This window comes from Melitaea cinxia, chromosome 19, assembly GCF_905220565.1.
Source record: "Melitaea cinxia chromosome 19, ilMelCinx1.1, whole genome shotgun sequence".
Lineage (NCBI taxonomy): Eukaryota > Metazoa > Arthropoda > Insecta > Lepidoptera > Nymphalidae > Melitaea > Melitaea cinxia.
This window is the reverse complement of record NC_059412.1, coordinates 1,510,290-1,538,247: the sequence shown is the minus strand read 5'-3', so window position 1 is coordinate 1,538,247 and position 27,958 is coordinate 1,510,290. Positions and strand designations below refer to the sequence as shown.

Here is a 27,958-nt window from a genome sequence, read left to right as displayed (position 1 = left end):
TAGCTATTCTTTATTTGTGTAGTATATAATATACTATTTACGATTTGCAGTATCGATTTCTTTTTTAATATTACGTAACAAGTAATACCGCTAACATATTTATTGTGACAGTTTCACTTATTCAGATCTAAAATTGAGCTTCTGTGAAAGTCCCATTAAAATCGGTCAAGCCGTTTCAGAGATTAGCCGGAACAGACAGACAAACAGACAAAAATTGTAAAAAAAAATATTTTGGTATATATATCGTGTATACATCCATATGAAATTAGTAAAAAGCGGTTATTTTAAAATTACAAACAGACACTCCAATTTTATTTATTTGTATAAATTTTTAAAATAGTAACTGCGAAGTTTCTTGCAGATTCTTCTCTGCAGAATCTTACATCAAAATCGGTGGTAGCTTCACTTTTAAAAAAAATAATCATTTTAACATTTACATTTGTAATGAAGTTTCGAATGTGCTTTTGAGGCCTATTTTAAATAAAGTTATTTTTGAATTTAATTTTGGAATAAACTACAAAATCATTGAAATAAACTACAAAATGATGCTGAATTATCTAGCTGAGTATTGAAAATGTATGAAGCTGTACTATTATTAATAATTGTGTTTTGTAAAAAAGTTAACTTCAATTTACAGTGACTATGTAGTCAAAAAAAATGTCAATTAAATATACATTATTAAAGATAACTCAATAAGTACTTTTAAGATCTCTATTTGAATCCCAACATGACAAGAACGAGCTTTCGATAAAAAAAGAATCATCAAAATCGGTAGACCCAGTTAAAAATATTATGGTAACAAACATATATAAAATAAATTAAAATATTAAAATCATCAATGTGGCACTCGTAATTTATAACATTAATATATGCGTACTTAATCAAATAACGCATTTTAATTAAATTATGAACTCGTTTCCATCTGGTTGCAAATATTCAATGTTATTTTGCTGTAATTTTTTACAAATGTTATTGTATTATGTTCGAATTTTTAAATTAAAAATATTGTATTTATCATCATCATCATCATCATTACAGCCTATACAGTCCACTGCTGGACATAGGCCTCCACAAGTTTACGCCAAAAATAACGTGAACTCATGTGTTTTGCCCATAGTCACCACGCTGGGCAGGCATTATATTTATAATTATGTTTTATACTATAAACGATATATATTTTTTTATAAAAATTATCTTGACATTGTAACAAAAAATTGTAATACGATTGTGTACTGACTATTTTTTTATATTATTTTTTTAATTAATTAAATTATTTATAATGTACACACACACAAAAAAAATACTTAAAACATTAGTTAAAAACTATTATTAACACAATAATAGACAAGTTATCATAATAAACTTTAATTTTAACCAACTTCTAAAAGGGAAGGCACTTTATACAAGGCATACTCATTAGTAGAACGTAGTCCTATAGACCTATATAAATTATAGATTAAAGTAAAAGTAAGAAGTTTAACACAAAGGTTATTTTAAGAATCGTGTTATTTCATAACTGCAAAAAGTTATAATTTTGCAAGTTGTTATGTAGAAGTTGTGTTTTAATTTCATCTCTGAGGTATTGTAGTTAATTTTTACTGTAACATTAGTTTTCCATTTCTAGTATTTGTTACAAATCTACGTATTATCTTTAAACTTAGTAGTATAATGGTAGTATAACAGATACACTAAGCTCTATCGACCTCGCGCCGCTTGAACCGGGATTATCGTTAATTATTATTTTTTATTTTTTTATTTATTTATATATATATTAATTGAAAGATTACACTCGATTCCTGCTTCGAAATCAGATTTAATGCAGATAATGTATTACATGGGTTTGTTTCGAGCAGGATCATGCTATATTCTTTGCTTGCTGTTTTAACTGTACACTTTATTTTAAAAAAAAATGTAATTAATTATTAACTTTTAAAATAACAACAAAACTGTACATTTTATTTTAAAAAAATAATGATTGTAATTGATTATTAACTTGTTAAAATAAATATATAATTATTGGTAACTTTACTGTATGCAATATTACATGCAATCTTTTTAAAAATTAAATGTTTTGACAAAGGACTACGTAGGTATGTAACTAATACATATTCTTATGAAAATATAAAAACAAAACGCTTGTTAACGATAAATTAAAAAAAAAATGTATAAAGTGGAATTCATATTAAAAAAATGTTTCAAATCGATGCTCTACCGATGCATAATTTACATAACTTAACGGACAAGCGAACAATTCAAACACACATATTAAGTTACACAATGATATAGGTATATATAGGTCACCCTTTTAATAATTATTTAAGTGATTTTAAAAAATCACTCGCTATGAATGGTTCACTAAAACCTTTTTAATGTCGACCTAGACCCGAATAATACTATTCAATCACGCTACGACACAACACGAAAATGATTACAAATTAACGATAGCACGTAAAAACCTCGCACGCTGGTCAGCACGCAGAATAAAAAAAAAATAACCACAGTTTAAAAAAGTATAAAGTCACTGTTTGTCAAAACCGGCACTTGAGAAATGGAAGTACTAAAATATTGACGTTTGAAACAATTAATTCGCGTTCTTCGGACACGAGTACATCCACGCGCGGTCGGCTGCGGACTGGCTTCATGGTTTGTAGAAGGAAAGGGTGGGAGGAGGGAGGGTGTGCCCTCCCCGTACAGACTATACTCACAGCTGATTATACATATAAAAAAAAACTTTTTGGTTCTTTTACTGTCTCACTAGCCATTATCGTTGAAACGGAATGGAACTTGCCATTCTGTGATTTGGAAAAAAAGTTGTTTTATTTATGGTGTAGTTTTTCACATGGTTTAGTGCGATAAACTATCCAAAATTCAGAGATACAGCCTAAAGTTAACATAGTTTCATGAATGTAGAGAAAAAACAACTTGAATTTATAAATAACATCTGTCGTTATTTTGCATTTAAAATTTAGAGCCAACGATTATATTGTTCGCAACTTACTCTTGTGCATCAATATATTATTAATTACGGTGAAAGATGCATTACTAATATTCAAACTTTTTTACAAACGACACGGCACGGCATCAAAGAATATGCCAGCCCCTCTCTTCCCGTGGGTGTCGTAAGAGGCGACTAAGGGATAACACAGTTCCAATACCGCCTTAGAACTTATAAAGCCGACCGATGGCGGGATAACCATCCAACTGCTGGTTTTGAAATACACAGGCCGAAGACAGGCAGCAGCGTCTTAGGTGCGACAAAGCCAGCCCTGCGGTCACCAGCCCGCCTGCCCAGCGTGGTGACTATGGGCAACACACATGAGTTCGCGCCATTTTTGGCGGGAATTTGTGGAGGCCTATGTCCAGCAGTGGACTGCAATAGGCTGAAATGATGACATAGTCTCAGCATAACGAATAGTAAACCTATTTTTTTTTTCTCTTATAAAACTAGATCGACAAACAAGCGTAAGTCTCCTGGTGTTAAGCGATTACCGTATCCTATATCCTATAGACATGACACCTGCAAAACCAGAAGCATCGCAAGCGAGTTGCCTACCCTACCCCTAATTCTTCCCAGTAGCTCTGGTCACATTACTCAGTACAGGAACATAACACTGCTTGAAAGCAATGTTATTCAGTTGTGTCTTGTGTAAGGTCAAGATAATACTTTAGTCGGGCTGCTCCAGATTTTGAGCAGGGTATTACCTACTGCGCCCAACCTTATTTGGTACCTCTTTCTGTCGCTAATAAGACATACTATTGAATTTCGAAAGAAATTGTAACTAAAAAGACAATCTTTTTCAAATTTAGGACACTAGACTCTATTAATTTATTAGTTTTTATCTATTTATTATTTTATTGTACCATTTTTTTTTGGTATCGCAGGGGAACCCATTTACGGGTGATATCCAGGACGCCCGGGCAGGCATTCCTAGACCGTATGTCGGCTTCAGCACTTGGGGGTGCAACCACCACCTTGGGGGTGGACCAAAACCCCTGCGGGAGCCTTCAGCCGCTTAAACTGGAGAGTCCGGATCTGCAGGCATTATTTTATTGTACCATACACAAACTAATTTAATACACAATAGTGGAAGTATAAAGAATAATGCAGAATGGGGTGGTCTTATCTCTCGGTAGCGATTTCTTCCAGGCAACCTTAGGGTTAGAATGAATTGAAAGAAAAGTTTTTATTAGCTATATATTATTTTATATAGAAGTATTAATTTTGTATAGTTTACCTTCGCCGCATATTATGAGTATTTCAAGTTGTAATTAAATAATTCTGCTAGAAAAATTCTTTCACGCACTAGGTTACTCTGAACGCACTTCTACATTTTTTCATACAAACTTGAGATTGCTTATTCTTTTTTAAAAGAATTCTTATAAAATATAAGCCTTCACGGCAAGCAATCTTTTTTTTTGCTAGACGTCTCATGTTAACAAAATAAAAAATTTTATGAGCATATCAAAAATTATGTTATCAGGCTTATAGCAGTAATGAAAAATATCAACAAATTCGATAGTTTTTAATACCCGGGTGAAATAAGTGCAAATATAAACATAGATAATAAAAATAATAATATATTCAGAAACTGCGAATTAATGAATGATATGTATACTTTTCCGTAAAAGAATTATTGTAAGGAACAAAAAAAACGTCAGCGTCCGACCACGTCCTAGTTTTACTAGGCATTCACAGAACTGTCGATTTTTAGTTTTTATGATAAATCGCCTGTGGTATTAATATAATTTAATGTACGTTTAACAAAAGGCATTGGTATTTTGAGCCCGTGGATGTTAATTTTTGAATAAATAAAAAAATACATATATCGAGAGAAACAACAATTTTAAATTGGAGACTGGAACATAAAAAGTGGCACCTATTTTAAATTCACTCCGTAATTACCCGCCTACGTGTAGTCCTTAATTAAAGAGAACTTTAAAAGGCAACTAAAATGAAAAAAAAAAATACACTATATTCATTAGTATTTTGTTTTGTAAGTTTTAAAAAAATATACGAAGAAAATTCTTTAGAATACTCTGATGAGATAATTTTGTAGTTACTAGAGATACATTTGTACTTAAGTTTTGTATATTTTTATTTCATTTTTCACTTCTTTTAAATGTAAAATAAGAAGAAACCACGGAAATCACTAGCTAGTTAAAGCTAGATTCTAATCTAGATAATTAAAGAGAAGATTAGCGTTAGTTAGTATTACAAAGATTTCTACTACAAAAGTTAGATATTACTTTCTTTAAAGTTCTTCTCAAATTCTGATCTAAAGGAATAGTCGTGAAGAAAATTATAAGTTTTATGAAAATTTTAAAGCATATGTACTTTACTTTACAATAAAGCACTGGAATAAAATTTGTATCATTCTTAAAAGGATGAAGACCCTTACACAACTATGACTTACCTAATTAAAATATTGGTACCTACCTACCGTTTTTTACCTACCGTTATTATAAAAAGAGTAGATATAATTATTTGTAATCCATAAGCTTAAAATAAACTAACTTCAATAATTTTTTAAGCTCTACACAACATTATGCAGGAATATAGTTGCATTGCAAAATATTATCCTATAAAACATCATACATCATAGAACAATACGCATAAATGTCTATATGGGTGTAATCGCTCGGGATGTTAACTATTTAAGTATGGATGAAAGATGGATAATTTGCAAGCAATATTGTGTCTACACTATTTTAAGAAATTGATTATCGATGAATTTCATCTAATCAAAGCATAAAATATTTTATAACACATTTAGAATTCAAAATATCATCAAATCCTATTTTTTTTTATTTTTTAAATATAGAACTTACTTTAGTGAGAATTCGTCAGTAAATTATAAAATTTACTTTATTTAGAAGTAGGTTAAATAATTAATTTTCTTACTTTGTTGTTTATAATATCATTTTTTTTTTCTATTGTTATGAGTGGGTCGGCTTTGCACTGTATGAAGGTAGAACATTGTTAGAATGTCATTTTAAAATCCAGACTAATATAACAAAGCTCTTTGTTTATTTGTTATTTTTATTTATTTATTTTTTGTTTGAAGGCGCTAATTCAAGAAACTAGTGGTTCGAATTGAATATTTTCTAAGGCTACAAGCTATATAATTATTTACTAAGTTTTTCCCTCAAATTAAAGCGGATGAAATTAATTAAAAAAATGGAAAATATAAATAGAAAAAATACAAATAAACACGTCAAAAATAATGTATAATATTAAAACACGTGTGCGTCATAACAAAGCCCTGTCGCATGGTATAAACTCATAACACTGTTAAGCGTTATAAATAAGAATAATTTGAATAAAACGAGCGCGACATTTCATAACGACAGATAATAACTGTCAGTTTTATTCTGTGCTGTAAGTGTTTGAGCGGGAAATTTCAGCTGTCAAAAGGTCACTGTACTCGAGCACTCTTGATTCACAGGCAGAGCTGCCAAATCCTCTTTTTACGCACTTTAACCCGTTTTTCGAGTCTGGCTCACTTAATTGTAGTAATAGGACCTACTCTACAATGTTTTTGTATTTTTTTTATTTGATTCTCTAATTCATATTGTATTATAGATTATATACGTAATAATATTAATAATCCGTTAGACAATGATGATGAAAATATCTAATAACTGTCATAAATACTTTCATAAACACAATCATATGCGAATAATATTACATTGCTACAAATTTTTCATCTTAATCCTAGTTGAATTTAACATAAAATGAGTATTTCACATAAATCAAAACGTCAATATTTTTACGCCTGAAATTCGACATGTCAAAAGGTCATTGCACTCGATACGGTTTCATACGAGAGCACCATTAAACGTTTTAAAGTTTTCTCATTAAAATGTCGCCGGTACTTTCGTGTTTAATTACGCATTCATTTTAATTTGTAGAACGAAGCCATTTTGTTATGGGAATAATTTAAATAATATGAAATTTATAGTGGATTTTGCATCTCCAGTAAAATAACATTTTCTCTTCTGTGTGAGGATTTTATGTCATGAATACAGTAAAAAGTGATTTCAACTATTTTATATTATATAAAATTTATAATATAGTAAATTAACTAAGACTTGAAATAATATCATGATAAGTAATACACAAAAGTCAAAAAGTAACACAAAATGTCACAAAAATCACTCAAACTGTACGTAAGTATCCTCAGCTATATACAGACTAATTACAAATTGTCTAGCACAGCGGGTAGTTTTGGTAAATATGTAATTTCTTTACGATAAGACAAATCAAAACAGAATACTTAATAACGAGATTTATTACGCGGTGTAGATTTTTACTACGTTATTTTAAAATAATTAAATGAAAATTTGTTCATTTGTTACAAATTTTTAACATAGTTACTAAAAAACCAGAATAGAAGTAGTTAATAAATTGTAACTTTGTTTTGTTTAACCATAAAGAGAAATTGTTTCATAACATTTTACCTGAATAGAAAACAATAGAGAACCCTTTGTAATGGTAGTTGGATTAGATGACGTACACTAGGAAAAGATAGTCGCTTATTACGTGCCTTAGCACGAACTGAACCACTGACCACTGAATACCACTGAATTTAATAATGTTTAGTGCATCTCACTTGGAGCATTTCTGAAATTAGAATATAGACTGGATGACAAGACTTTGTAGTCACTCAAGCTTAATGTAAGTTACTCTGATAAATTAAGCTTACAACTAGACATTCCAATAACCGATAGGAGAGAGTTTCCAAACATAATTTTGGTACGGGATGGAAGCTAAAGGAGATTTTAGACGCACTAGCCAAGTGAATACTGAATACTGAGGTAACAGATGGAACAAAGGTAGCATTAACTTCACAATTAAACTATAAATTAAAAGTAAGACAGCAACGTATGCTAACCTACACAAAGGGAGGCCAGTTTAAGCTATTATAGCAGTTGTAACAAAGTTGTTTGATTATATTGAGTGAAATTCGCGTAAACATTAGAAAACAATAATATCTGAACTACAAACATTTATTAATGTTATTCTATATATAAATTAGCAAAAACAGCATAAAGTCATTTTAAAAGTGTACAATAAAATATTAATTAAATAAATAAATAATAAAAATCTTAATTACTAGAAGTATTTATTTATATTAATTTTTTCTTTACACCAGTTAAATTAAAAATATAGTTTATTCTGTACGACATGATACCTTCGCGCGAAAAATTAAAGAATTAAAAAAATATTTTAAAATCAATAAATTTTAAATAGAATTTCAATACTTTCTTGCTACGTAACACTGCTATTATAGAAACGGACATGTTACTATTGATATGATGCAACGCATTGGGTAAACACGCTTGTTTAGTTGCGAGCGCGCAGCGCTGGCCCAAATACATATATGTTTTCACGTTTCACTGAAAACAATGAAAAACTAGTTGTTATTACTGTGTTACATACTTTTGTTACATGCAATAAATAATTGATACGATTCGCTGTTTATATTTATGTTTTTTACCTATATTTTGTACGATTAACACAGATTTACGACTGTGTCTTGATTTTTTTCTTTTCTTTTGATTTCACGTTTAAAGTTCTTCTTGTAAAATACAGTTATATGAAAAAATATAGATTTCATGCTCTAGAACTATCTAGTAATATATTTTACAATATTTTATACTCACTATTTGTTACTTCATAATAAGAAAATTTTATACTAATTTTTTATTCTCTTTTGTTTTTAATCTCTAATGGATAATAGAGGTCAAAATTATTACAACTGTTACTATTACGTTATATTAAATCTACTTAACACTCTTTCCTGCATTCATTCTACATTAATTAAAGCCTACATTGAGGATAGGCTTTGAGCTGTGAGCTTATATTTTGTTCAATATACGAGTATTTTGAGTTGCGCAATAAAGTATACAAATAAATCAATATAGTAACGACTACAGACATTAACCAATTGAAAGATGCGTAGCAGTCAATATGAATAATTAACAAAATGCCCGAAAGTATTGATTATACATTACTGAAGACTTTAGACAACACAACGGTAGCGTCATAAGACAAATAGTTAGCCGGCCGTCTCTTCGTTTAGAAATGAGGATAATATACTAATATATTCAAATGTATATCTGTAGCATATATGTATGAAGTATATGTTTATAATGATTCAGCATTTGCAAATGTACGAAAGCGGGACAAAAATCTCTACTTCTATGAACGTAGAAGTTTTGGTATCTCATCCAAAACCTCTTTTGGTCAACAAAAGTTCAGGTGAAATATAAAAGATAGCTAGAAGAGCTACCTCGTTAGCTAGTGTTAGTAGTTATATGTAAAGTTTTCATAATATTACAGCAAAACACTGTTAAAGAACAGGTTAACAACGGGAGCAGCTACAGTGCTGTATTCTAATAGACCAGTCAGCAAATAAAAGTCTAGAAAAAGTCCGCTCCTTGTACGAGAAGGATTTAATGCCTCTGATCCACTGCGAGTTGGTGAAGAATTATTCTACCGAGATCATCGATTATAGACACATCCATATAACTCAGTTCCACTACCATCTTGGAACTTATGAAGCAAACCAATGGCGGGATAACCATCTAACTGCTGGCATTGAAACACACACGCCGAAGACGGGCAGCAACATCTTCGGTGCGACAAAGTCAGCTTTGCGGTCACCAACCCGCCTGCCCAGCGTGGTGACTATGGGCAACACACATGAGTTCACACTATTATTGGCGTGAACTTGTGAAGGCCTATGTCCAGCAGTGGACTGGGATAGACTGAAGTGAGTGGTCATCGATTATTACCGTTGTTTTATATTAATGACCTTGACCAATGCCCAACACTGTCTTTTGACAGTTGGTCAGACTGTTGGTCAGATATCAAGACAAGAAAGATATTTTTGTTACAATAAAAATCTGATTAAAGCGTGACTTAGGTCACAACCTGTAACTGATAATCAGAAAGAGAGAAAAAAAATGTGTGCTCGCTCGTCTTACTCTTGCTCCGTTCGCCTCCCCCCGATCACACTTTTCGTAACGCTTTCGTCACGCATTCACCGGCTTACTCTCCAAGCGTGCGTAAAGGCGTTTTACTTTAAAAATTACGCCAATATTCCAAATGACCGAAAACAATTTGATGATACCTAGCTGGGACGATCAAAGCAATTAGCTGTTGCACGCGTCGCGGGTTTGATACCTACACATGACAAATATGTGTATGGTAACCGGATTTGATTTTTCAATGTTATCTGCGTTTTCTGAACTCCAATAAATTTCCAATCTACAAATACTGTTTAGCATTATTAAAATATAAAACATTCGTTAATTTTGATTAATGGCTTCCGATAGTGACAAAAAAGGCAAGGATGATTTCGCCAATATCACAAGTAAACGAGAAGACTCTAAAAAGATTAATCGGTGCGATCGAGATTACAACCTCAATAGATTTAAATGACCATAAAAAAAGTGGGCATATTTTGATCAACCCTTAACCTAGAACAATATAACATTTAGTACAATGTGTAATAAAATAACTTACTCAATATCTTCGAAATATCAAGCACTGATAATGGTAATATTAACCATCGACACATACTGTCTTCGGATATAGAAAACGAACCAATCTCTGACTAACACGTGTTTTCTGAAAGCCTTAAAGGCCTTGCAGCAAGATATATTTGAAATTGTACCTTGTGCGATAGAAAGTAAGGCTGAAACTCGTTTGATGATTTCAAAGACGCAGTTTTATTTACGGGGTAAAGGAAAATCCGCGTGACTCATCGTCGGTACTGAAAAATACGTCACCATTGCTGTACGAGGAAATTATAAACATTGCAAAGTAATAGGAAATACAACCAAAAACTATTACTCCTAATTAGTAGGTATAATAATAATTTATACAATTATTTGTAAATTGTTATTAATTGTATAGAATTGGTAAATGGATCCGAATTAATTTCGTTATTTAATTATTTTTTGTTTACGTTTCAGCCTGTAATATCCCACCACTGGGCATAGGCCTCTTTTCCCCATGTAGGAGAAGGATCTGAGCTTAATCCACTACGCTGCTCCAATGCGGGTTGGCAGATTTTTTGTTTATTTTGAATTCAATCAAAAATTTTCATACTTTTTTGCGGTTGTATATTTTTGTTGACTTTTATTCCTACTCATATTTCTAGTTACATATATTATTGTGTGGTTTTTACTTTTTTAATGTAAAATTTAGTATTGGAAACTCTATTCGTTCATTTGTAGTGGTATTAATTTATTTTATTGTATTATATAATGTTTGTTTCGTGGTGTAAATTTCACTGTTGTATAGGTCAGATTTACGCAGTTAAAGGTATCGTTCGTGACTTTTGATAGATTTTTATGTTAATGCTGTGCCCCGAAATTTCACACGCGTTAATTTAAGGAAACAAATTGCCTATAACCTCGGTAAATGGGCTACCAAACACAGAACAAAAATTTTCAACTCGAACAAGTAGTTCTTGAGATTAGCGCGCTTAAACAAACAAATATTTCAGCTTTATAATATTAGTATAAATACTCTCATATATTACTTAGATTACTTGTATAGGTGCAATAAGGTCTGATTAAAATTTATCGTTTTCAGTAACATTAACAAGTCGATCGAGTGATACACTTCGGTAAAAATCAATGCATCCATGGATGCCAATTATTGCCAAGTCTTACTGATAATGTAAACTAGATACTAATAACTATTTGAGAATAAAACCATTATTAGGTATATGTGCTGTGTGGCTACGGCACTAAAGAATTTAGGCACCCCCTCTCTTCCCGTGGGGGTCGTAAGAGCAAGTAAGGGATAACAAGGTCCCACAACCACCTTGGAACTTAAGAAACCGACCGATGGCGGGATAACCATCCAAATGCTGGCTTTGAAATACACAGGCCGAAGACGGGCAGCAGCGTCTTCGGTGCGACAAAGCCAGTACTGCAGTCACCAACCCGCCTGCCCAGCGTGGTGACTATGGGCAAAACACATAAGTTCACGTTATTTTTGGCGTAAACTTGTGGAGGCCTATGTCCAGCAGTGGACTGTATAGGCTGTAATGATAGGTATATACTTTTTTGCACTCAAAAATACATATAGAAACATAAAATAATAGTAAGGTTTATGGCAAAGGTGGACTTACCTCTGAAAGAGCAGTAGGCGAAATCGGAATCGAAGATACGATGGAGCATTTGGATTATGAAGGATATTAAAGAGAGTGGTAAGAATGTGCATATCATGCCGAATGGGGAGCCATTTTAACTGAGCACGAAAGTGAGTGATGCGATCAAATTTTCGCCGGCCAAAAATGAACCTTATGGCAAGATTTTGGGGTCGTTCTAACTTTTTAAGTAGCTCCTCAATAACATCCAGATAGCACACATCAGCATATTCAAGGATAGGTAGCAGAAGGGTTTGTGCAAGCATAACGTGGTTTGGAAAGGAAGAAAATATTGGAGACGCTTGAGAGAGTGAAATGTGTAGTGTATTCTTCTGCTGATTTCGCTGACATGAGCTGCTTCTGACAAATTGCAATCCATAATGAGCCCTAAATTCCTAATTTTATCACAGTAACAAATCGGGACCCAGAGTACGCGATTTTAGGAACCAATTCCCAGTCAAGTCTGCTTCTCAATCGATTACTTCCTATAATGATAGCTATGATTTAGCTTTATTAGTTAAAACTATCCTGGTATAATAAAGAAACAGGATTGCTTGTAATTGTTAATAAGCCCTTATAAAAATTGTTAGTCATTCATTCTCCAGTAGTCAGCGGAGCAGATTAAGCTCCATCCTGTCTTAAGGAAACAAAGTATACTAGGTACTAAGAAGTTTGCTGGTGTATATGTTCAGTTCTGTTTATCTATACTAATTTTATTAAGCTGAAGAGTTTGTTTGTTTAAACGCCCTAATCTTAGGAGCTAGTGGTCCAAATTGAAAAATTAGTTTTGTCTTGGATGGTCTATTTACCGAAGGAAGGCTATAGGCTATATTTTATTTCAGTAAGTTTTTCCTCAAATTAACTCTAGTGAAAGCACGAGGCACAGCTATTTACATGTATAAAAACTATGTCACATCTATGTCATTGTCCTGACTTCTCATAATATTGTGTTACAGTAGAACAAATTAGTTTCATAGAAAATTAATATGCAGTCCATGAACTAATAACTATTCACTGGAATAGTTGGTAACAACTGAAATAGGTACATAATATTAACTTTCTTTGTGTAATTGTATTTATTTATTTCTTACTATATTTAAGTAAAAGGATTTTGCTTTGTATAATATTTTTATTATAACCATTTTTTTTTATAAACAACTAGCTTGCGGCTAGAAGCGTGATCTCATTTGATGGTAAGCGAGTACCGTAGCTTATAGACGCCTGCAATAATAGAAGTATCAGAGACGCGTTGCCGAACTTACCCCCTATCCCTAGATCTGGTCACGTACCATAGGAACACACTGAAAGCAGTGCTTTTTAATTTTTTTAGGGTTTTTTTGTTGTTAAAACGAACCAATAAAAAGAAATAGAATAAACTAGTAATATTTCCTGAAAACGTTTAAAATAAACGCCTAAAATAAAACTAATTTGATTTAGAAACAGAGTCGATCACTGGCTGCAAATATTAACTTAGAAAGAGACATAATTTAAAATTAGAACGAATCAATAAAAACTAATAAAACGATAGAATTTCTTTGAAGTTTTCCACTGTGAATAGTTCTTAATCAACGCGGAAAACTTAGTCGAGTTCAACGGACACGATTGTTCGTACACTACGAGTGTTGTCGAACACGTTCCCAGTTCTGAGTGCACTTAGGAATACTAACGGATCCGCCATTTTGTTACAAATTTGAAAAATGTTTAACGTTGAAGTGGATTTCGTGTTTTATTGGGTAAATTTGAGAAGTGTGTACTAAATCACTAATTAATATAACGTTTGTTTATGTCCTTAGTTCGTAACATCATGAGAGCGCCATTTAAATAAATTACTTTTGTTTGTACAAACAACGCTATACAGTGACAAATATACTTCATTGTATCGATAATTCTGATAAGAAACGTTGTTCTTAAAATATTTTAAATGAAGCTAGCGAAACATAATTTATATTTATATAATAATATATGCCGTCGCTTTTTGCTTATTAATTTATAATAAGAAATTATTGCAAAAAAGGGAGAATCCTCCGAACAGACGTATGTTGTGTCTGGTGGGCTAACGCCCCGACGGTTGTTGTTGGGTTTTTGTTTAAATTGTTCAATCGCTTTGATAACTTTGATATCCCGATTTAGAATACGTCAATTCTTAGTTCATATGTTGCGCGATAGATGTCGCTACACGTTCTTTTGATAGAAGAGGCCTTTGCTCAGTAGCTGAATGCTTAAACTATCAAAAGCAAATGTAACGTAAACACGATTCAATATAACTTAAAATAGCAATGATCCTTTGAAGCCGTTACAGTTATAAAATCCGAGATAGCTTTGTTTAATGTATGTAATTACGAAGCTGTTTATTTTGAGAAAAAATCTAAAACACACGATATTCTAACGTAAACGCTTAACATAAGGCTAACCGTATTCCACCACACACGCGTGTCTACCAGACTTGAATTAAAATGGTTAAATATAGAGTATTGATTGTGGGTGTTGTAAAGAAGAAGTTTTACTTCTCTTATTACATAATTAAAGTAAAACTTCTCTACGCACGCTTAACTTTAGCACTGAGCTGGTGAATGCGTGGCGAGTGTGTTACGAAAAGTCTGATCGGGCGAGGCGAACGGAAGTTGAGAGGGAGATATAAGTAAGTGCAGGTAGAAAGAGAGTTACGTTTCGTAAGTTTTACTTCAGTCGTGTGCTCTAAAGCACATTCGTTTTTATTTTTCTTTTATTAAATTTAAAATTCGAAACAGAAATAAAACTGAATAAACAGACAGCAATATAAAATCGATAAACGGATATCGATTCGGTGACTTATTTGTCTCGTTACGTAATTCGACCTCCACGTTGTAATTTATGAGTGGAACATAAAATTTGCCAATTTGCCAAACGCTGCCAAGAGCGTTACTGTGAATGAGATACGGTTAATAAGCTAACTATTTGAGTAGCGCTTTTGTACAAATTTTAAGTAAGACGCGTATTGAATAATTCACAACCGAGTATTCGAATATTTTCCAATTTTTAACCTACTTCCAAAAAAGGAGGAGGTTTTCAATTCGAGCGTGTTCATGTATCATAATATCTCCAGCTTAGGTACTCCTCAAGTCGAGCATGCATAAGAAGTTTTACTTCGAAAGTTAATACGGAACCGTCCCAGTACGAGACCGACTCGCACTTGACGCATATCTGTACATTCCGTACATTAGGTTAATATTTAACCGAGTAAAACTCGACAAATCGATTTAATATCAGTTATACGAAGCGGTACGTTTCGTCAAAATGGCTGCCGGCTCACGCGAACGGTATCTCCAGACATCTCGGCGCCGGCCCTTCCCGCTGCATGTTTGGTAGCTTTTGTAAGACCTTAAACTATATCTTTACAATGTTCTAATAATCTAGACCAGTGGCACATAGAATAGTATACCTCCCACGCGACTTTAACCGCTTTTAAGTTGAACTTAGTACTTAAGAAGATTATAGAATAAAAATCGAACTTGGATGGGGAAATTGCACCCAGTAATATTATTTTTATAACAGTTTAAATTTTTTTTATGATCAGCAATTTGCGTTTTGGTGGAGTTTTTTTTTTATATTCTTTAATTTTTTTTTTAGGGACTTTTGTCTACACAGACACGCCAGCCCCATCATACCCTAATTCTCATTATGTCTAAGAAATGGGGAAAGAATCATTGATGATGTAAGATCATATTAACTAACAAATTTGCTGCATCAGACAAAGGATCTGTTAATACTAATAAAAAAGTACCCATATCAAAATTATTTATACTAAATCGTTTCATCAATGATTCTCTCTCCGTTTCGTATTTATAACATTCACTTAGTATGGATACATCGTCTAGCAGGCCGCATGTGTCACAATAAGGGGATTCAGCTTTTTTCATTAAAAAGGCAAACTTTTTGGATGGAAAATGGCCTGAACGTAATTTGAATGCTGTAGTGATGATGTACTTCCTTTTTTGGTGGAGTTATTGGCGTTTTAGTTTTCTATTTATGTTATACACACATGATTATCGTAAGCTGTAAGTTATATAAATAAAATTAAATAAAAAGGTCGATGTGTTTTTCCATTTTTAAAATAGTCCAATACATTCAAAAAGTCCTACATTCTAAATGTTAATATATGTTTACTTATTCGAAGTGGTAAGTAGTGCTGTGACAAGCAGCATTCCTCTTTTCAATAGAAAAATACTCGTACATCGTACAACAATAAAAAATACGTAGATTTTTTACAAAATAATTTCTTGCTTGTAAAATAGTGTTTGAAAAACGAATATAATTATGTTGTTTGTAAATATTTAGTTGTTGTAAATATATAATTTTTATAGTTTGTGGTACAATTTCGTCTCCAAAAAAACCGATTATGCTTTAGACCACAGGACTGAAGTAAAACTTCTATACAATAGGCCTGCACTGTGTCTTAGATATACGAAACGTAACTGCCTATGAGAGAAAGAGAGAATGAAAATGTGTGCTCGCACCTCTCTCTCTCTTGCTCCGTTCGCCTCCTCGATCACACTTTTCGTAACGCTCTCGTCACGCATTCACCACCCTATTCCCCATGTCAAGCGTGCGTAAAGATTTTACTTCAAAAACCGTTTCGAACAGCTATGATTTTAATTATACTCGAAGATAAATGTTACAAACACATATCGACCGTAAGCTGCCAATAACTCCTAACTCGCATTTTTACTGAAATTGTTTTTTTTGCGCCATCTGTTAGCTTATATCGTAATGATAGAACTGGCAACTTATTTTAACCGTCAAAATGCACTAAGTATCCAAAAAGTCGTTACACAAATACCTACTATCTACAGCGAAATAGTGTTTGGGCGGCAATACCTCCTATCTACAGTTTGACGAGTGATTTTGAATCGATTAACGTGTTTTTTGTGGCCTTCTCAATAAAAGTGAGTATTTTGTTATTTTTTTATGCATATTGTGTTAAAATTTATTATTGTAACTAATTATTAGGTATAACACTTTAATTATTTTATATTTACTTGTACTAAATACTTTAATTCATTATAAAAACTTGACTGAAATGTTGTCATTTCACTTAGGAGTTATTTCCATTAATTTTATTTTGCCAATATAGGAGATGCGAGTTATTGGTTTAGATGATGTAGGTGTTATTGTAACTACTGAACTTTATTTTTTACTGTTTTTTTTTTAGCAAAATGCGTAGAAATCGAATAGACAGGATAATGCAATTGTGCCGAGTTGATACTGAACCTAGTCAAAATCAAAATAATTGTGAAACTGTACCAGGAGGGATGTCCACGACGTCGAATGTTTTTTTAACAACATCGCAGTACGAAACGGCACAATCGACATCGGCCAAATCTTCATCCTCATCGGACGGGTCAGATTCAATTAGCTTGGCTGAAATGGAACCTGAGGTAAGCGACTTACCAGAATCTTCGACTCGCCCGGGAGTAGTTCAGAGTATTTCACCAAGAAGAGCAGATGCCAAAATTGATCTACCTGAATTGTCAGTACCCTCTACTAGTCAGAAGGTTTTTTATGGTAATATTAATGAAGGCGTAAGACGGCGTCGCAAAGCAAATAAAAAATTATGGAAAAAAAATTTAAATAAACGTTTACGGATGGAGGGAAAGGCTTATTTAGGATATACGCGCCAAAAGGGTGAAAAAATGCTGCAGAATAAAAATAGAGAAGAAAGAAAACTAGGACCACGATGTGAGTCTGAATTTTGTAGAAAAGTTAAAGTTAGACAATGCAACGACATAACTGAAGACCAACGAAATTCTATTTTCGACAAGTTTTGGGGTTCGATGAATTGGGATCAGCGAAAGGTGTTTGTGGCCAATCATGTGTCTTACATACAAAAAAAAAGAGTGACTGTTCAAAATGATTCTAGACGGACAGGAACATTTCAGTATTCGCTGACTATAACTGATGATGACGGAAACTCTAATGTAAAAATTGTATGTAAAAATATGTTTTTAAATACTTTATGTATCGGATCATTTTCTGTTAGATCGTGGGTAAAATGTAGCAAGTATGGAATGCAAGAATCGGGCGATAATGCAATATTATCTCGAACTCGGCATATTGACACTACGAAAATTGAAAGAATAGCAAAGATGCACGAATTTTTGGATTTATTGCCCAAGATGCCTTCGCATTATAATAGAATGAATACCAGTAAAGTGTTCTTAGAGCCAGTATTCAGTTCATTATCAGATTTGTATCGAGTTTATAAAAAATATTGCTGCGAACATGATGCACCTCCATTTTCTCTTAAGGTATTTACAACTATGTTTAAAGAAAAAAATCTGTCTATACATAAATTAAAAAAAGACATGTGTGATATATGTGTGGGCTATAAAACGGGTAACATCAGTGAAATAACGTATACTGAACATATGAGAAGAAAGGAGAGAGCTAGAGAAGAAAAGGCTAAAGACAAAAAAGATGCAGAAAATGGGAAATGTATAGTTTTGAACGCAGATCTACAAGCGGTCAAAGTGTGTCCTTATGTAACAGCGAGTGCGATTTACTACAAAACAAAGCTGGCACTACATAATTATTCTGTGTACAATTTGGCCAGTCACCATGTCACATGCTACTGGTTTTCCGAAGTGGATGCTGACCTTACAGCATCAACCTACGCTACTTTATTGACGGACTACATTACGAAGCACTGCTTGGAGAAAAACTTACCTATTATTATATACACAGACGGATGCACGGGCCAAAATCGTAATAATGTTTTGAGCAATGCACTCCTAAATCTTGCAGCGCAACATAATGTCCTCATAATGCAGAAGTACTTAGAAGTCGGACATACGCAAATGGAAGGAGACTCTGTCCACAGTGCCATTGAGCGTAAATTAAGGAACCGTTTGATACATCTCCCCAGCGACTACATATCAGCCACTATTGAAGCAAGACAAAAGCCCTTTCCTTACGAGGCCGTTCTGATTGAACATGACTATGTACAGGATTTTGCCAATCCGTCAACTTGGCGTTATAATTCTATCAGACCAGGCCGTAAACCTGGAGATCCTAAGGTAACCGACATCAAGGCAATCTTGTATGATCCAGCCAGGTTCATCAAATTTAAGATGGATTTTGATGAGCTTTGGCAAGATTTGCCACAAAGGACCAATAATATAGATATTATACAGAGTTACACACAACTACGTCAAAATAAAATACCGATTACGGATACTAAATTCAAGCATTTGCAAGAATTGAAAAGCGTGATCCCAGTAGATTGTCACGCCTTTTACGATAACTTGCCGCACGTTTAGCTCTAATTTTTTGTTTTAAAATAAGTAAAGGTTTCATACTTTTAGAAGATAAGCATACAATGATAATAAAGAGTTTAATAGTTTATTTGTGTAGCTGATTAAGACTGAATATCCTTAACAAAAAAATAATAATAATAATCTTACAATAATAAGTATAACAAAAGTATTTTCTTTTTTTACTTTTAAAGTTGAATTTTGATTTTAATTTTTAAATAAATATTGTTTTTATTGAGACCAAAATGTTTGTTAGTGAGTAATGAGAATATGTGAAGTTTTTATTTGTAGTTTTCTAATAATATATAATTTAAAAATGTAATTTGTTTTATTTTTAACAACTTACACCAAGAAGAAATAACATCTAACTGACTATTTTGTCAATATTTTTTTATGGAAATACCTTCTAACTTACTTACAGCCCTAAAGAAACATGATTTGAATATTTTCTTCTTAGCAATATAAAACTACTGTAAAAATAATAAACTTGGATTAAGGGTTTGCAAATACCATCCGTAATTTTGTTAATATTTAGTTTTTATAGTCTCCTGTAAAGTTGACCTCAAAGCACTTAGGAGGTATTGGCAGCTTACGGTCGATATTTAAGATATATGTCCAAATAAATTATGAAATCGTATGTTTTCTGTTCTTTTTTTGTTTTTATTTTCAACATTGAGACTAACTACCATAGATCGTTGCTACTGGATACGACGGATATTATCTAAAACCTTTGTTGAGGGAGGTCGTTCGCTCAAGATCATGCATGTCACGGAGAGATTGACGTCACGAAGGTCAAATATTTTGGCAAGTATGTATTGCAAAACTAGCTGTACCTAGCGGTTTTATCTGAATAGTTCGAAAGTCTGTAAGAGGTATTTACTCCTTGACTTATGTAATAATTTCCTAGATGCTCTGTTTATGCTCCACAAAATGATAATAATAAACATGATAAGTATCATGTTTTGAATAAATTTAGCAATAAAAATAACCATGTTAACTTAAAATATCTTCAATATTAGTGGTATTAAAATTATTTTTCAAGTAGTAAGTAGTAGGATTTATTAAGTACTAGCTGTGCCCGCGATTTCTTCCGCGTCGAATTTAACAAAAAAGTTATTGTTCAGTTCGCTATAAAATAAATAAATTTTTAAACTAAAAGTAGCCTAAGTTACTCCTTACTACATCAGCTATCTGCCAGTGAAAGTCCCGTCAAAATCGGTCTAGCCGTTTCAGAGATTAGCCGGAACAAACAGACAGACAGACAGTCAAAAATTGTAAAAAATGTTATTTTGGTATATGTACCGTGTACAGTTATTTTAATGTTACAAACAGACACTCCAATTTTATTTATTTGTATAGATTTGTCTTTCTGGTGTAAAAAATAATACAGAGTGTTCCTATATTGTCAGTGACGATTTATGATACTAATTTAAGTATGATGTTATATCATACATATGCATTTAGTAAAAAGCGGTTATTTTAATAGAACAAACAGACACTCCAATTTTATTTATTTGTATAGGATACTTTTTATTCTGCCACTTATGACACCCGTTTTATAAATTTGTAATGATATTCGATGATAACAGTTTTCACTTTTTATTTTTTTTATATTATGATTATGCTCGTTTATTTATTGCTATAATAATATTAGGTCAGAGGTTTGTTTGTTAGGAAGCATCCTTTCTGATGATTGTTACTTGTAAAAGCTTTATATTTTATGGTTACCAGTTTTATGTAAGTTTATATCCTTCTCTGAAAAATAACCTTATGTTTATGGAGAAAGATCCTTAGGAGATATTCATAAATTACGTCACATGACTTTCACGATTTTTGGATTCCTTCTCCGTCCTTGTCACAGATGGTCACATTTATGAGACCTTCCTTAACCTCGTGTGACGTCGAATATTTTGCAATTTTACATCCATAAATTCTTATTTATTAAATTAAAACATCATTTTCGACATTATTTTTATTTTCATTTGACTATATTATATTTCGAAATGCCCATGCAGAAGTGGGACTATACAGGCTGGATCGGGTTACCAAATAAATAAATAAATGTGAGTAAAGTAACATACTTTTAAGTTTTAAGAACATTAAACAGGTGCATGCGATTGTTTAATAATTTTATAACCAAACTACGAGGTTAGTATCAACAGATTTCTTGAGATAGCGATCTAAGTTAGAAAGTCCCTGAATATGTAATAGAACCGGGGACGGTGCGAATACATTAACCATAGTTGCATGGCCTCTAACATTGCTTAGCATAAAATAAAGAGAATTCAAAAGAATACAATTTATAAAATGTTAAATTGTGTCTATTATAATATTGTTTGCTTGAAAGCGCTAAACTGTTAGTCTATATTTTACAACATTATGGCAATATTTAAGCTTGCTACGTGATAGTAACCGGTTACCATACATAAGTGCCTGCAATATAAGAAGCAACAAGCGCGTTGATTGCACCCCTTCTGTGAACGCAGAAGGTCTAGCTACTGTATTCACCACAGCAGCACGACTACTTAAGAAAAGAACTGTGCGACTGCGATCTTATAAGGTCGAGGTACTTGGGCTAATCCAGCTTTCCAACAAGATCTCTTCTGCTCAAGATTTTTTACATTTCGTAATTTATGTTAACAGCCATCTAAGGACACACATATATCACATCCATGGCTACTGTTCCGCTATCATAGGTCACAGTGTGATTATTTATAGCCTATGTAATTTATCGATGATGAAACAATCTTTAAAATTCACCCAACAAGAACTGAATATTTCCACATTCTAATATAGAGTAGTAAATTTGTAGTAAAAGATTATCGCTCATACGCTTCACTTCAGCCTGTAATATCCCACTACTGGGCATAGGGCTCTTTCCCCATGTGGGAGAAGGATCAGAGCTTCCGCTTAGATAGATCCATGACGCTGCTCCAATGCGGATTGACGGATGGCGATTAGTAAAACATTAAGAATTCTAATATTCTTATGAATATTTCAGACAGATTTCAAGAAAGGGCTCGTAATTGATATCGATCGTCTATTGAAAAGCGATCTCGTCAAGATTCCGTCTTTACTGAAGATAATGTCGCTAACTTTTATCTCTCCAACTTTCCTTGTACTTTACATAATCTTCAATACTCGTTACGTACGAAATGTTTCGGATCGGGAGTTCGGTCACGATTTCATTGGCCAAAAAACATTATTATTATTCCATCGTAAAAGTAGACCAGAGCGAACTTTTAACGTTTTAAAGTGTACATTAAAATATCAAGGTGACCGCGCATTAGGTTTTTTTTCTTTTTATTCGTTTTACGCTGCTATGTTGGAACGAGTTGATATATTGTATATTTCGTTTATGAAATATGTGAAGAGGTCATTAAAACTAAGTCATGCTGGAACATGCAAATTCATTTGTATTGACATTAATAATAATAATTAGATGATGTAACGCAACTATCATGGTCAAGAGTTGATACGTTACCGGTCTCAGGTTCGATCTTCGCTTAAGACAATTTTTTGTATAAGCCATACAAATATTGCGATCAGGTTGTTTGTAAGTGTATTATGCATTTAGTTGGTTTAGAATCAGATAACCTCTGCTAATGTTTGACATATTTCTGACACAATTTGTCAAAATTGGTTATCTAGTGACAATAATCGGGTATCCGTTAATTCACAGTAGGACGTTTACAGGCTGATTTAGTGCAATAGATTTTAAATACACTTAAAGAAACTAACAATAAACAACATTAGTCTTATTGCGGTCTTATAATTAATTAAATATTACATATAAAAATCTCGTGTCTCGTGTAACTAACAAGTTACCATAGTCCTCCGAAGCGGCTGGACCGATTTTTATGAAATTTTGTGTGCATATCAGGTAAGTCTGAAGATCGGCCAACATTTATTTTGATACCCCCAAAGTTATAAGGTGGGGGGATTAAAGGGGGTAAATAACATAGCAAAACAACGTTTGCTTTGTCAGCTAGTAACTATACGATAAAATATAGCATTCATACATTTGAGTTTATTACATTTATTTATTTAAAATAGATAAATATCCTTCTTTTAAACTATCAAGTTTTTGTATTTCATATTGGTTTGGTTTCATTAAATGTTGTAGAAACTATATAGGTCTCGTAGATTGGACTACGCTATCTATATAATTATGTAGCTATATATATATGTAGCGACATCTATCGAGCAGCATACAAACTACGGAACTAGAGAAAAAACTGACGTATAATCAATTACCATAAAGTGACTAAAGTACGTTTGCCATAATAGTCCTCCAAAAACATGAGCGTGCTTTAGACCACACGACTGAAGTAAAAATTACGAAACGTAGCTCTCTCTCTTTCTATCGTCCCTAACTTATATCTTCCTCTCAACTTCCGTTTGCCTCGCCCAATCAGACTTTTCGTAACGCTCACGTCGCGCATTCACCAGCTAACTCCCCAAGTTAAGCGTGGGTCAAGAAGTTTATATTCAAAAAGTCTAAATTAAATAGTAATCCTTACCTATAAAGCTGGACTCGTCGCTGGCATGCAGCGCGTGCATGACGAGCGCGGCGAGGAGGGCGGGGCGGGGCGGCAACGGCGGCGCCAGTCCGCGCAGGCTCACTGGCGCGGCGGACCAAATGGCGCCGCAGAGCATGCCCTAGCGCTGGCGCTCGAGCATTCCGCTCCACGTCACTCTGGACCGAAGAAAAGAAAGAAATTTAGCTGGGCTATCACACAAATTATAATCTTCCTATATGGACCAGTGGGATGATAGGGCCTGAATCGATTACATAAATCTCAGACGTAAAAATTAATCCGAAAATAATTTGTCATGATTAAAAGCTGGTGGACAAAGTGGTAACTGGTGTACAGCTTAGTAGATCACAGCCATATCAGTCAATCGATCATAGCCAAAAGAATTTTAGAACTTTAGAATTCACACATCGCTTCAGCCTAATACAGTCCACAGCTGGATGTAGGCCTACAAAATATTCATACAAATATTTTGTCTTTCTAAAACGATCCCAATTGTTGTCATACACAAGTGAAAATAATGATTATTCATGGTAGAGGAATTATTTTAGTCTAGCTGCTTTTGCTGGTTTGCTATCATTGGTTGCAAAGAACTCGTAGACTGTGGTTGAATATATTTCACTCATAAACAAACATCTGGTAGATTACAATAAGTATAGCTTATGGAAAACGGAAGTAGAATAATAAGACTAGAAGAAGTAGTGATAATAAACAATTTCGACCAGTCTTTTGAATATAATCGCTTCAGCCTGTAATATCCCACTACTGGGCATAGGCCTCTTTCCCCATGTAGGAGAAGGATCAGAGCTTAATCCACCACGCTGCTCCAATGCGGGTTGGCGGATATATTTCCTACTATGAGTAACGATCGCTATCAGGTGTACATGATAACAACCGGGGCCGACGGCTTAACGTGCTCTCCGAGGCACGGTGGGTAGACCCACAAGGACTGCACAAACACCCGGACCACGGCAAACACCCGTATGGCCAATACAAATGTTTTTCATGTGCGGGGATCGAACCCGCAACCGCCAGCGCAACAGGTACAATCCATGGCTGTAACCGTTGCGCCAACGCGGCGTCTTTTGAATATATTCTCACATAATTACCTAACATATAAATATACCACTCACACAGATAACAATGTCAAGTACTAAAGTTCAATTTCTAATTTGTAGCGTAATCAGTGATAGCTTGCAACCTCCCTCAATAAACAGTCAAACAGTCATTAAAATGTAGCATTTAATCAGGCTGGTAGGTCCTGATACTAGGTTTATAGAATTAAATACAATTTTAAATTGAAAATATAGAATGTAAACGTTTCGAGGAAATCAGGCCATGGTTGGAAATAAAAGCTAAAATGAATTTTAAAAAAAGATTAAATTTTTCTTTGTATAACAGACATATCGGTATTTCATTGAAGAATAAATTTGTATAAAATCATGAACGGAATAATTCTATTCAACAAGGACGGTTTAAATCATGAACCGATGTAATGATGATATTTAAGGAAAAAATGTATTTGTGATGTATTATGTATATTAGATACCTACCATTTCTTTTCCTTGATGTGCATTTTTTACTATTATAAAATTGTAATCTGGAGTTGACGGTGGTAGTGTCACGATTAATAATGTTTGTATTGTAAGTCTGTTATGTAAAACTTTATTGTGAACACTGTTTGTTAACTTAAATAAATAAAAAAAAAATATGTAAAAGATAAATGGTCGGAAATTTTATTTAAAAACGGAAATAAAAAAAATTGATATTTAAGTAGTTTTTCTATAAAGATGTGGAAAAAATTGTTATACAATGTAATATTAGATTTATACTAGAAAGTATATTTTTGTGTTTGCAGTGTGGTGTCGGCCGGATAGAATAGCACCACCCCCTTTCTTTCCGTGCGGGTCGTAAAAGGCGGCCGAGGGATAGACCTGGGTCAAAATCATCAGGGTCCTGGAGAAGGAAAACTTCATTTGAAACCCGGAATGGGGTATCTGTCAAGCATTTGTGGCATAGCTCTAAAATGCGAAAGACTCCTGCAGCCGAACTGGCTCCACACGTATCGACTCGTCATTCCTGTGAGCCTAGCCAGTGAGGTCGAGAGGGTGGCGCAGAGCTTAGGCAAATCTGCGTTTTCCTAAAAAGTGTCCTAGGCAACACAGTGTCTGGCTGACACTGTCTAAATCGTCTGCAATAGACGGACTAAGGCCAATGATGATGATATTTTTGTACAATACTTTGACGATTTCATCCACCTGAAGGAAATTTAGTATTTTGTAGCCATTAGCCACACGAAATACGTGTATGTAGCTGCCATCGGATTCTTAATGTAGATTTTCCGAGAGGAACCAGCTAGAAACTCCCAACAGTTTCTCTATTTAAATATCGTGACGATTTGATTCAACTTGTAACACCCCACTGCTTGGATTAAGTCTCTTTCTCAATGTGGAGAACTTTTGGAGCTTAACCCACTACGTTGCTCCACTGCGGGTTGGCGGTTCTATTACTATGAGTTACAATCGCTATCAAATATTATGATAACAATCGGGATCAACTTATCGTACTCCGGCAAGGCATTCTAACCGAAAATTCGTACAAATATAAATATCCACATCGAGCGGGAATCGAATCCGCAAATCGTCAATGTTTTAGGTGCCTACACGCACCCTTACACCCGAGTGGTTGTTATATTCAAAATTAAATTGCTAAAGATTGTCAATACATAATATCTACGTAGTAACTAAATATTAAATGAACTCATTAATTACTGTATTTTCATTTCATTTACATTAAGTATATTTCTAATAAATATTTAGCCTGTAATATGCCTCTTTCCCCATGTAGGAGAAGAATAAGAGCTTATCGAGCATAATAAAAGTCCATAATACAACTCGGACAATATTATTAAAAATTCCACCAATTAATACGCAAAAATAACGATGTTAAAATAATAACCTCTTGAATGCCTCGTAAGTATTCCAACGCTTTATTTTTAAACCAAACATGTTTAGAATTCCCATTAGATTAAGACCGCAATAACTACAAACTGACTTAACCAAGACGCAGTTTATGAAAGGGACCGAGTATTTAGTGCGACCTCTTTACAAGCCTTACCGATACACTGAGAGGGAGAGGTCGGCGTGTTCGCCTCTGTGAGTAACGAGGTGGCTTTACCTCTAAGATTAATTATGTTTTGTTTAAGGAATATTTTATGCTCTGAAATTAATTATAATAACTGGGGTAATTAATCGCTCGAATAGTTTATTTCAGGCATTTTCGCCCCGTTAATGTCGAGAAATATACTTTGAAAGAGTCGTTCCGATTTATTTACGATATTTCATCTAAAGAGAAAGAAATTGCATCGTAGCTTAAAACTTAGAACAGCACAATTACGAAATCTATCATAGGAGCTCTACGTGAAAATACAACCTTATACAAGAAATGCAGAGTTTGAGAGACTCGTAGTCCTAGGACTACGTACGGGTATTAAAATAACGCATAAATTGTACCGTTTAATCGTATTATTTTTTATCATTGACTTATATTAACAACATTGCAATTATTTAACACTACGAAAACAAGGTTTTAATTACTTCAATTACAAGAATTTGTGCAATTACACACAAGCATAATAAAATGATTACGATAGTTAAAGCCCGAAACAGTAACAATACCTATGATTTTTTTTTATATCACTAGGTCGGCAAACAAGCATACGGCTCACCTGATGGTAAGAGATTACCGTAGCTTATAGACGCCTGCAACACCAGAAGCATCGCAAGCGCGCTGCCGACCCAATCCTCAATCCCCCCAGGAGCTCTGGTCACCTTACTCACCAACAGGAACACAATAATGCTTGAAAACAGTATCATTTAGCTGTGATCTTCTGTAAGGTCTAGGTACTACCCCAGTCGGGCTGCTCCATATTTTGAGCAGGAAAATCCTGCTGTGCCCT

General features: G+C 33.5%; 1 protein-coding gene and 1 long non-coding RNA gene across 2 annotated transcripts in view; one reads left to right on the top strand and one right to left on the bottom strand.

Annotated features, from left to right (window-relative positions):
- LOC123662906 (protein Fe65 homolog) overlaps positions 1–24,121 on the bottom strand; it is a 79,984-nt gene extending 55,863 nt beyond the window's left edge. Inside the window, exon 1 of the mRNA XM_045597683.1 lies at positions 23,986–24,121. Coding sequence (XP_045453639.1) covers positions 23,986–24,121 — 136 coding nt within the window. The remainder of the gene's footprint in view (positions 1–23,985) is intronic.
- On the top strand, positions 93–25,635 carry LOC123662907. The gene is made up of 3 exons (XR_006744565.1): positions 93–104; positions 1,553–1,559; positions 25,511–25,635. It is a non-coding gene; the product is annotated as an uncharacterized LOC123662907 (long non-coding RNA).
- Positions 25,636–27,958: the final 2,323 nt, after the last annotated feature.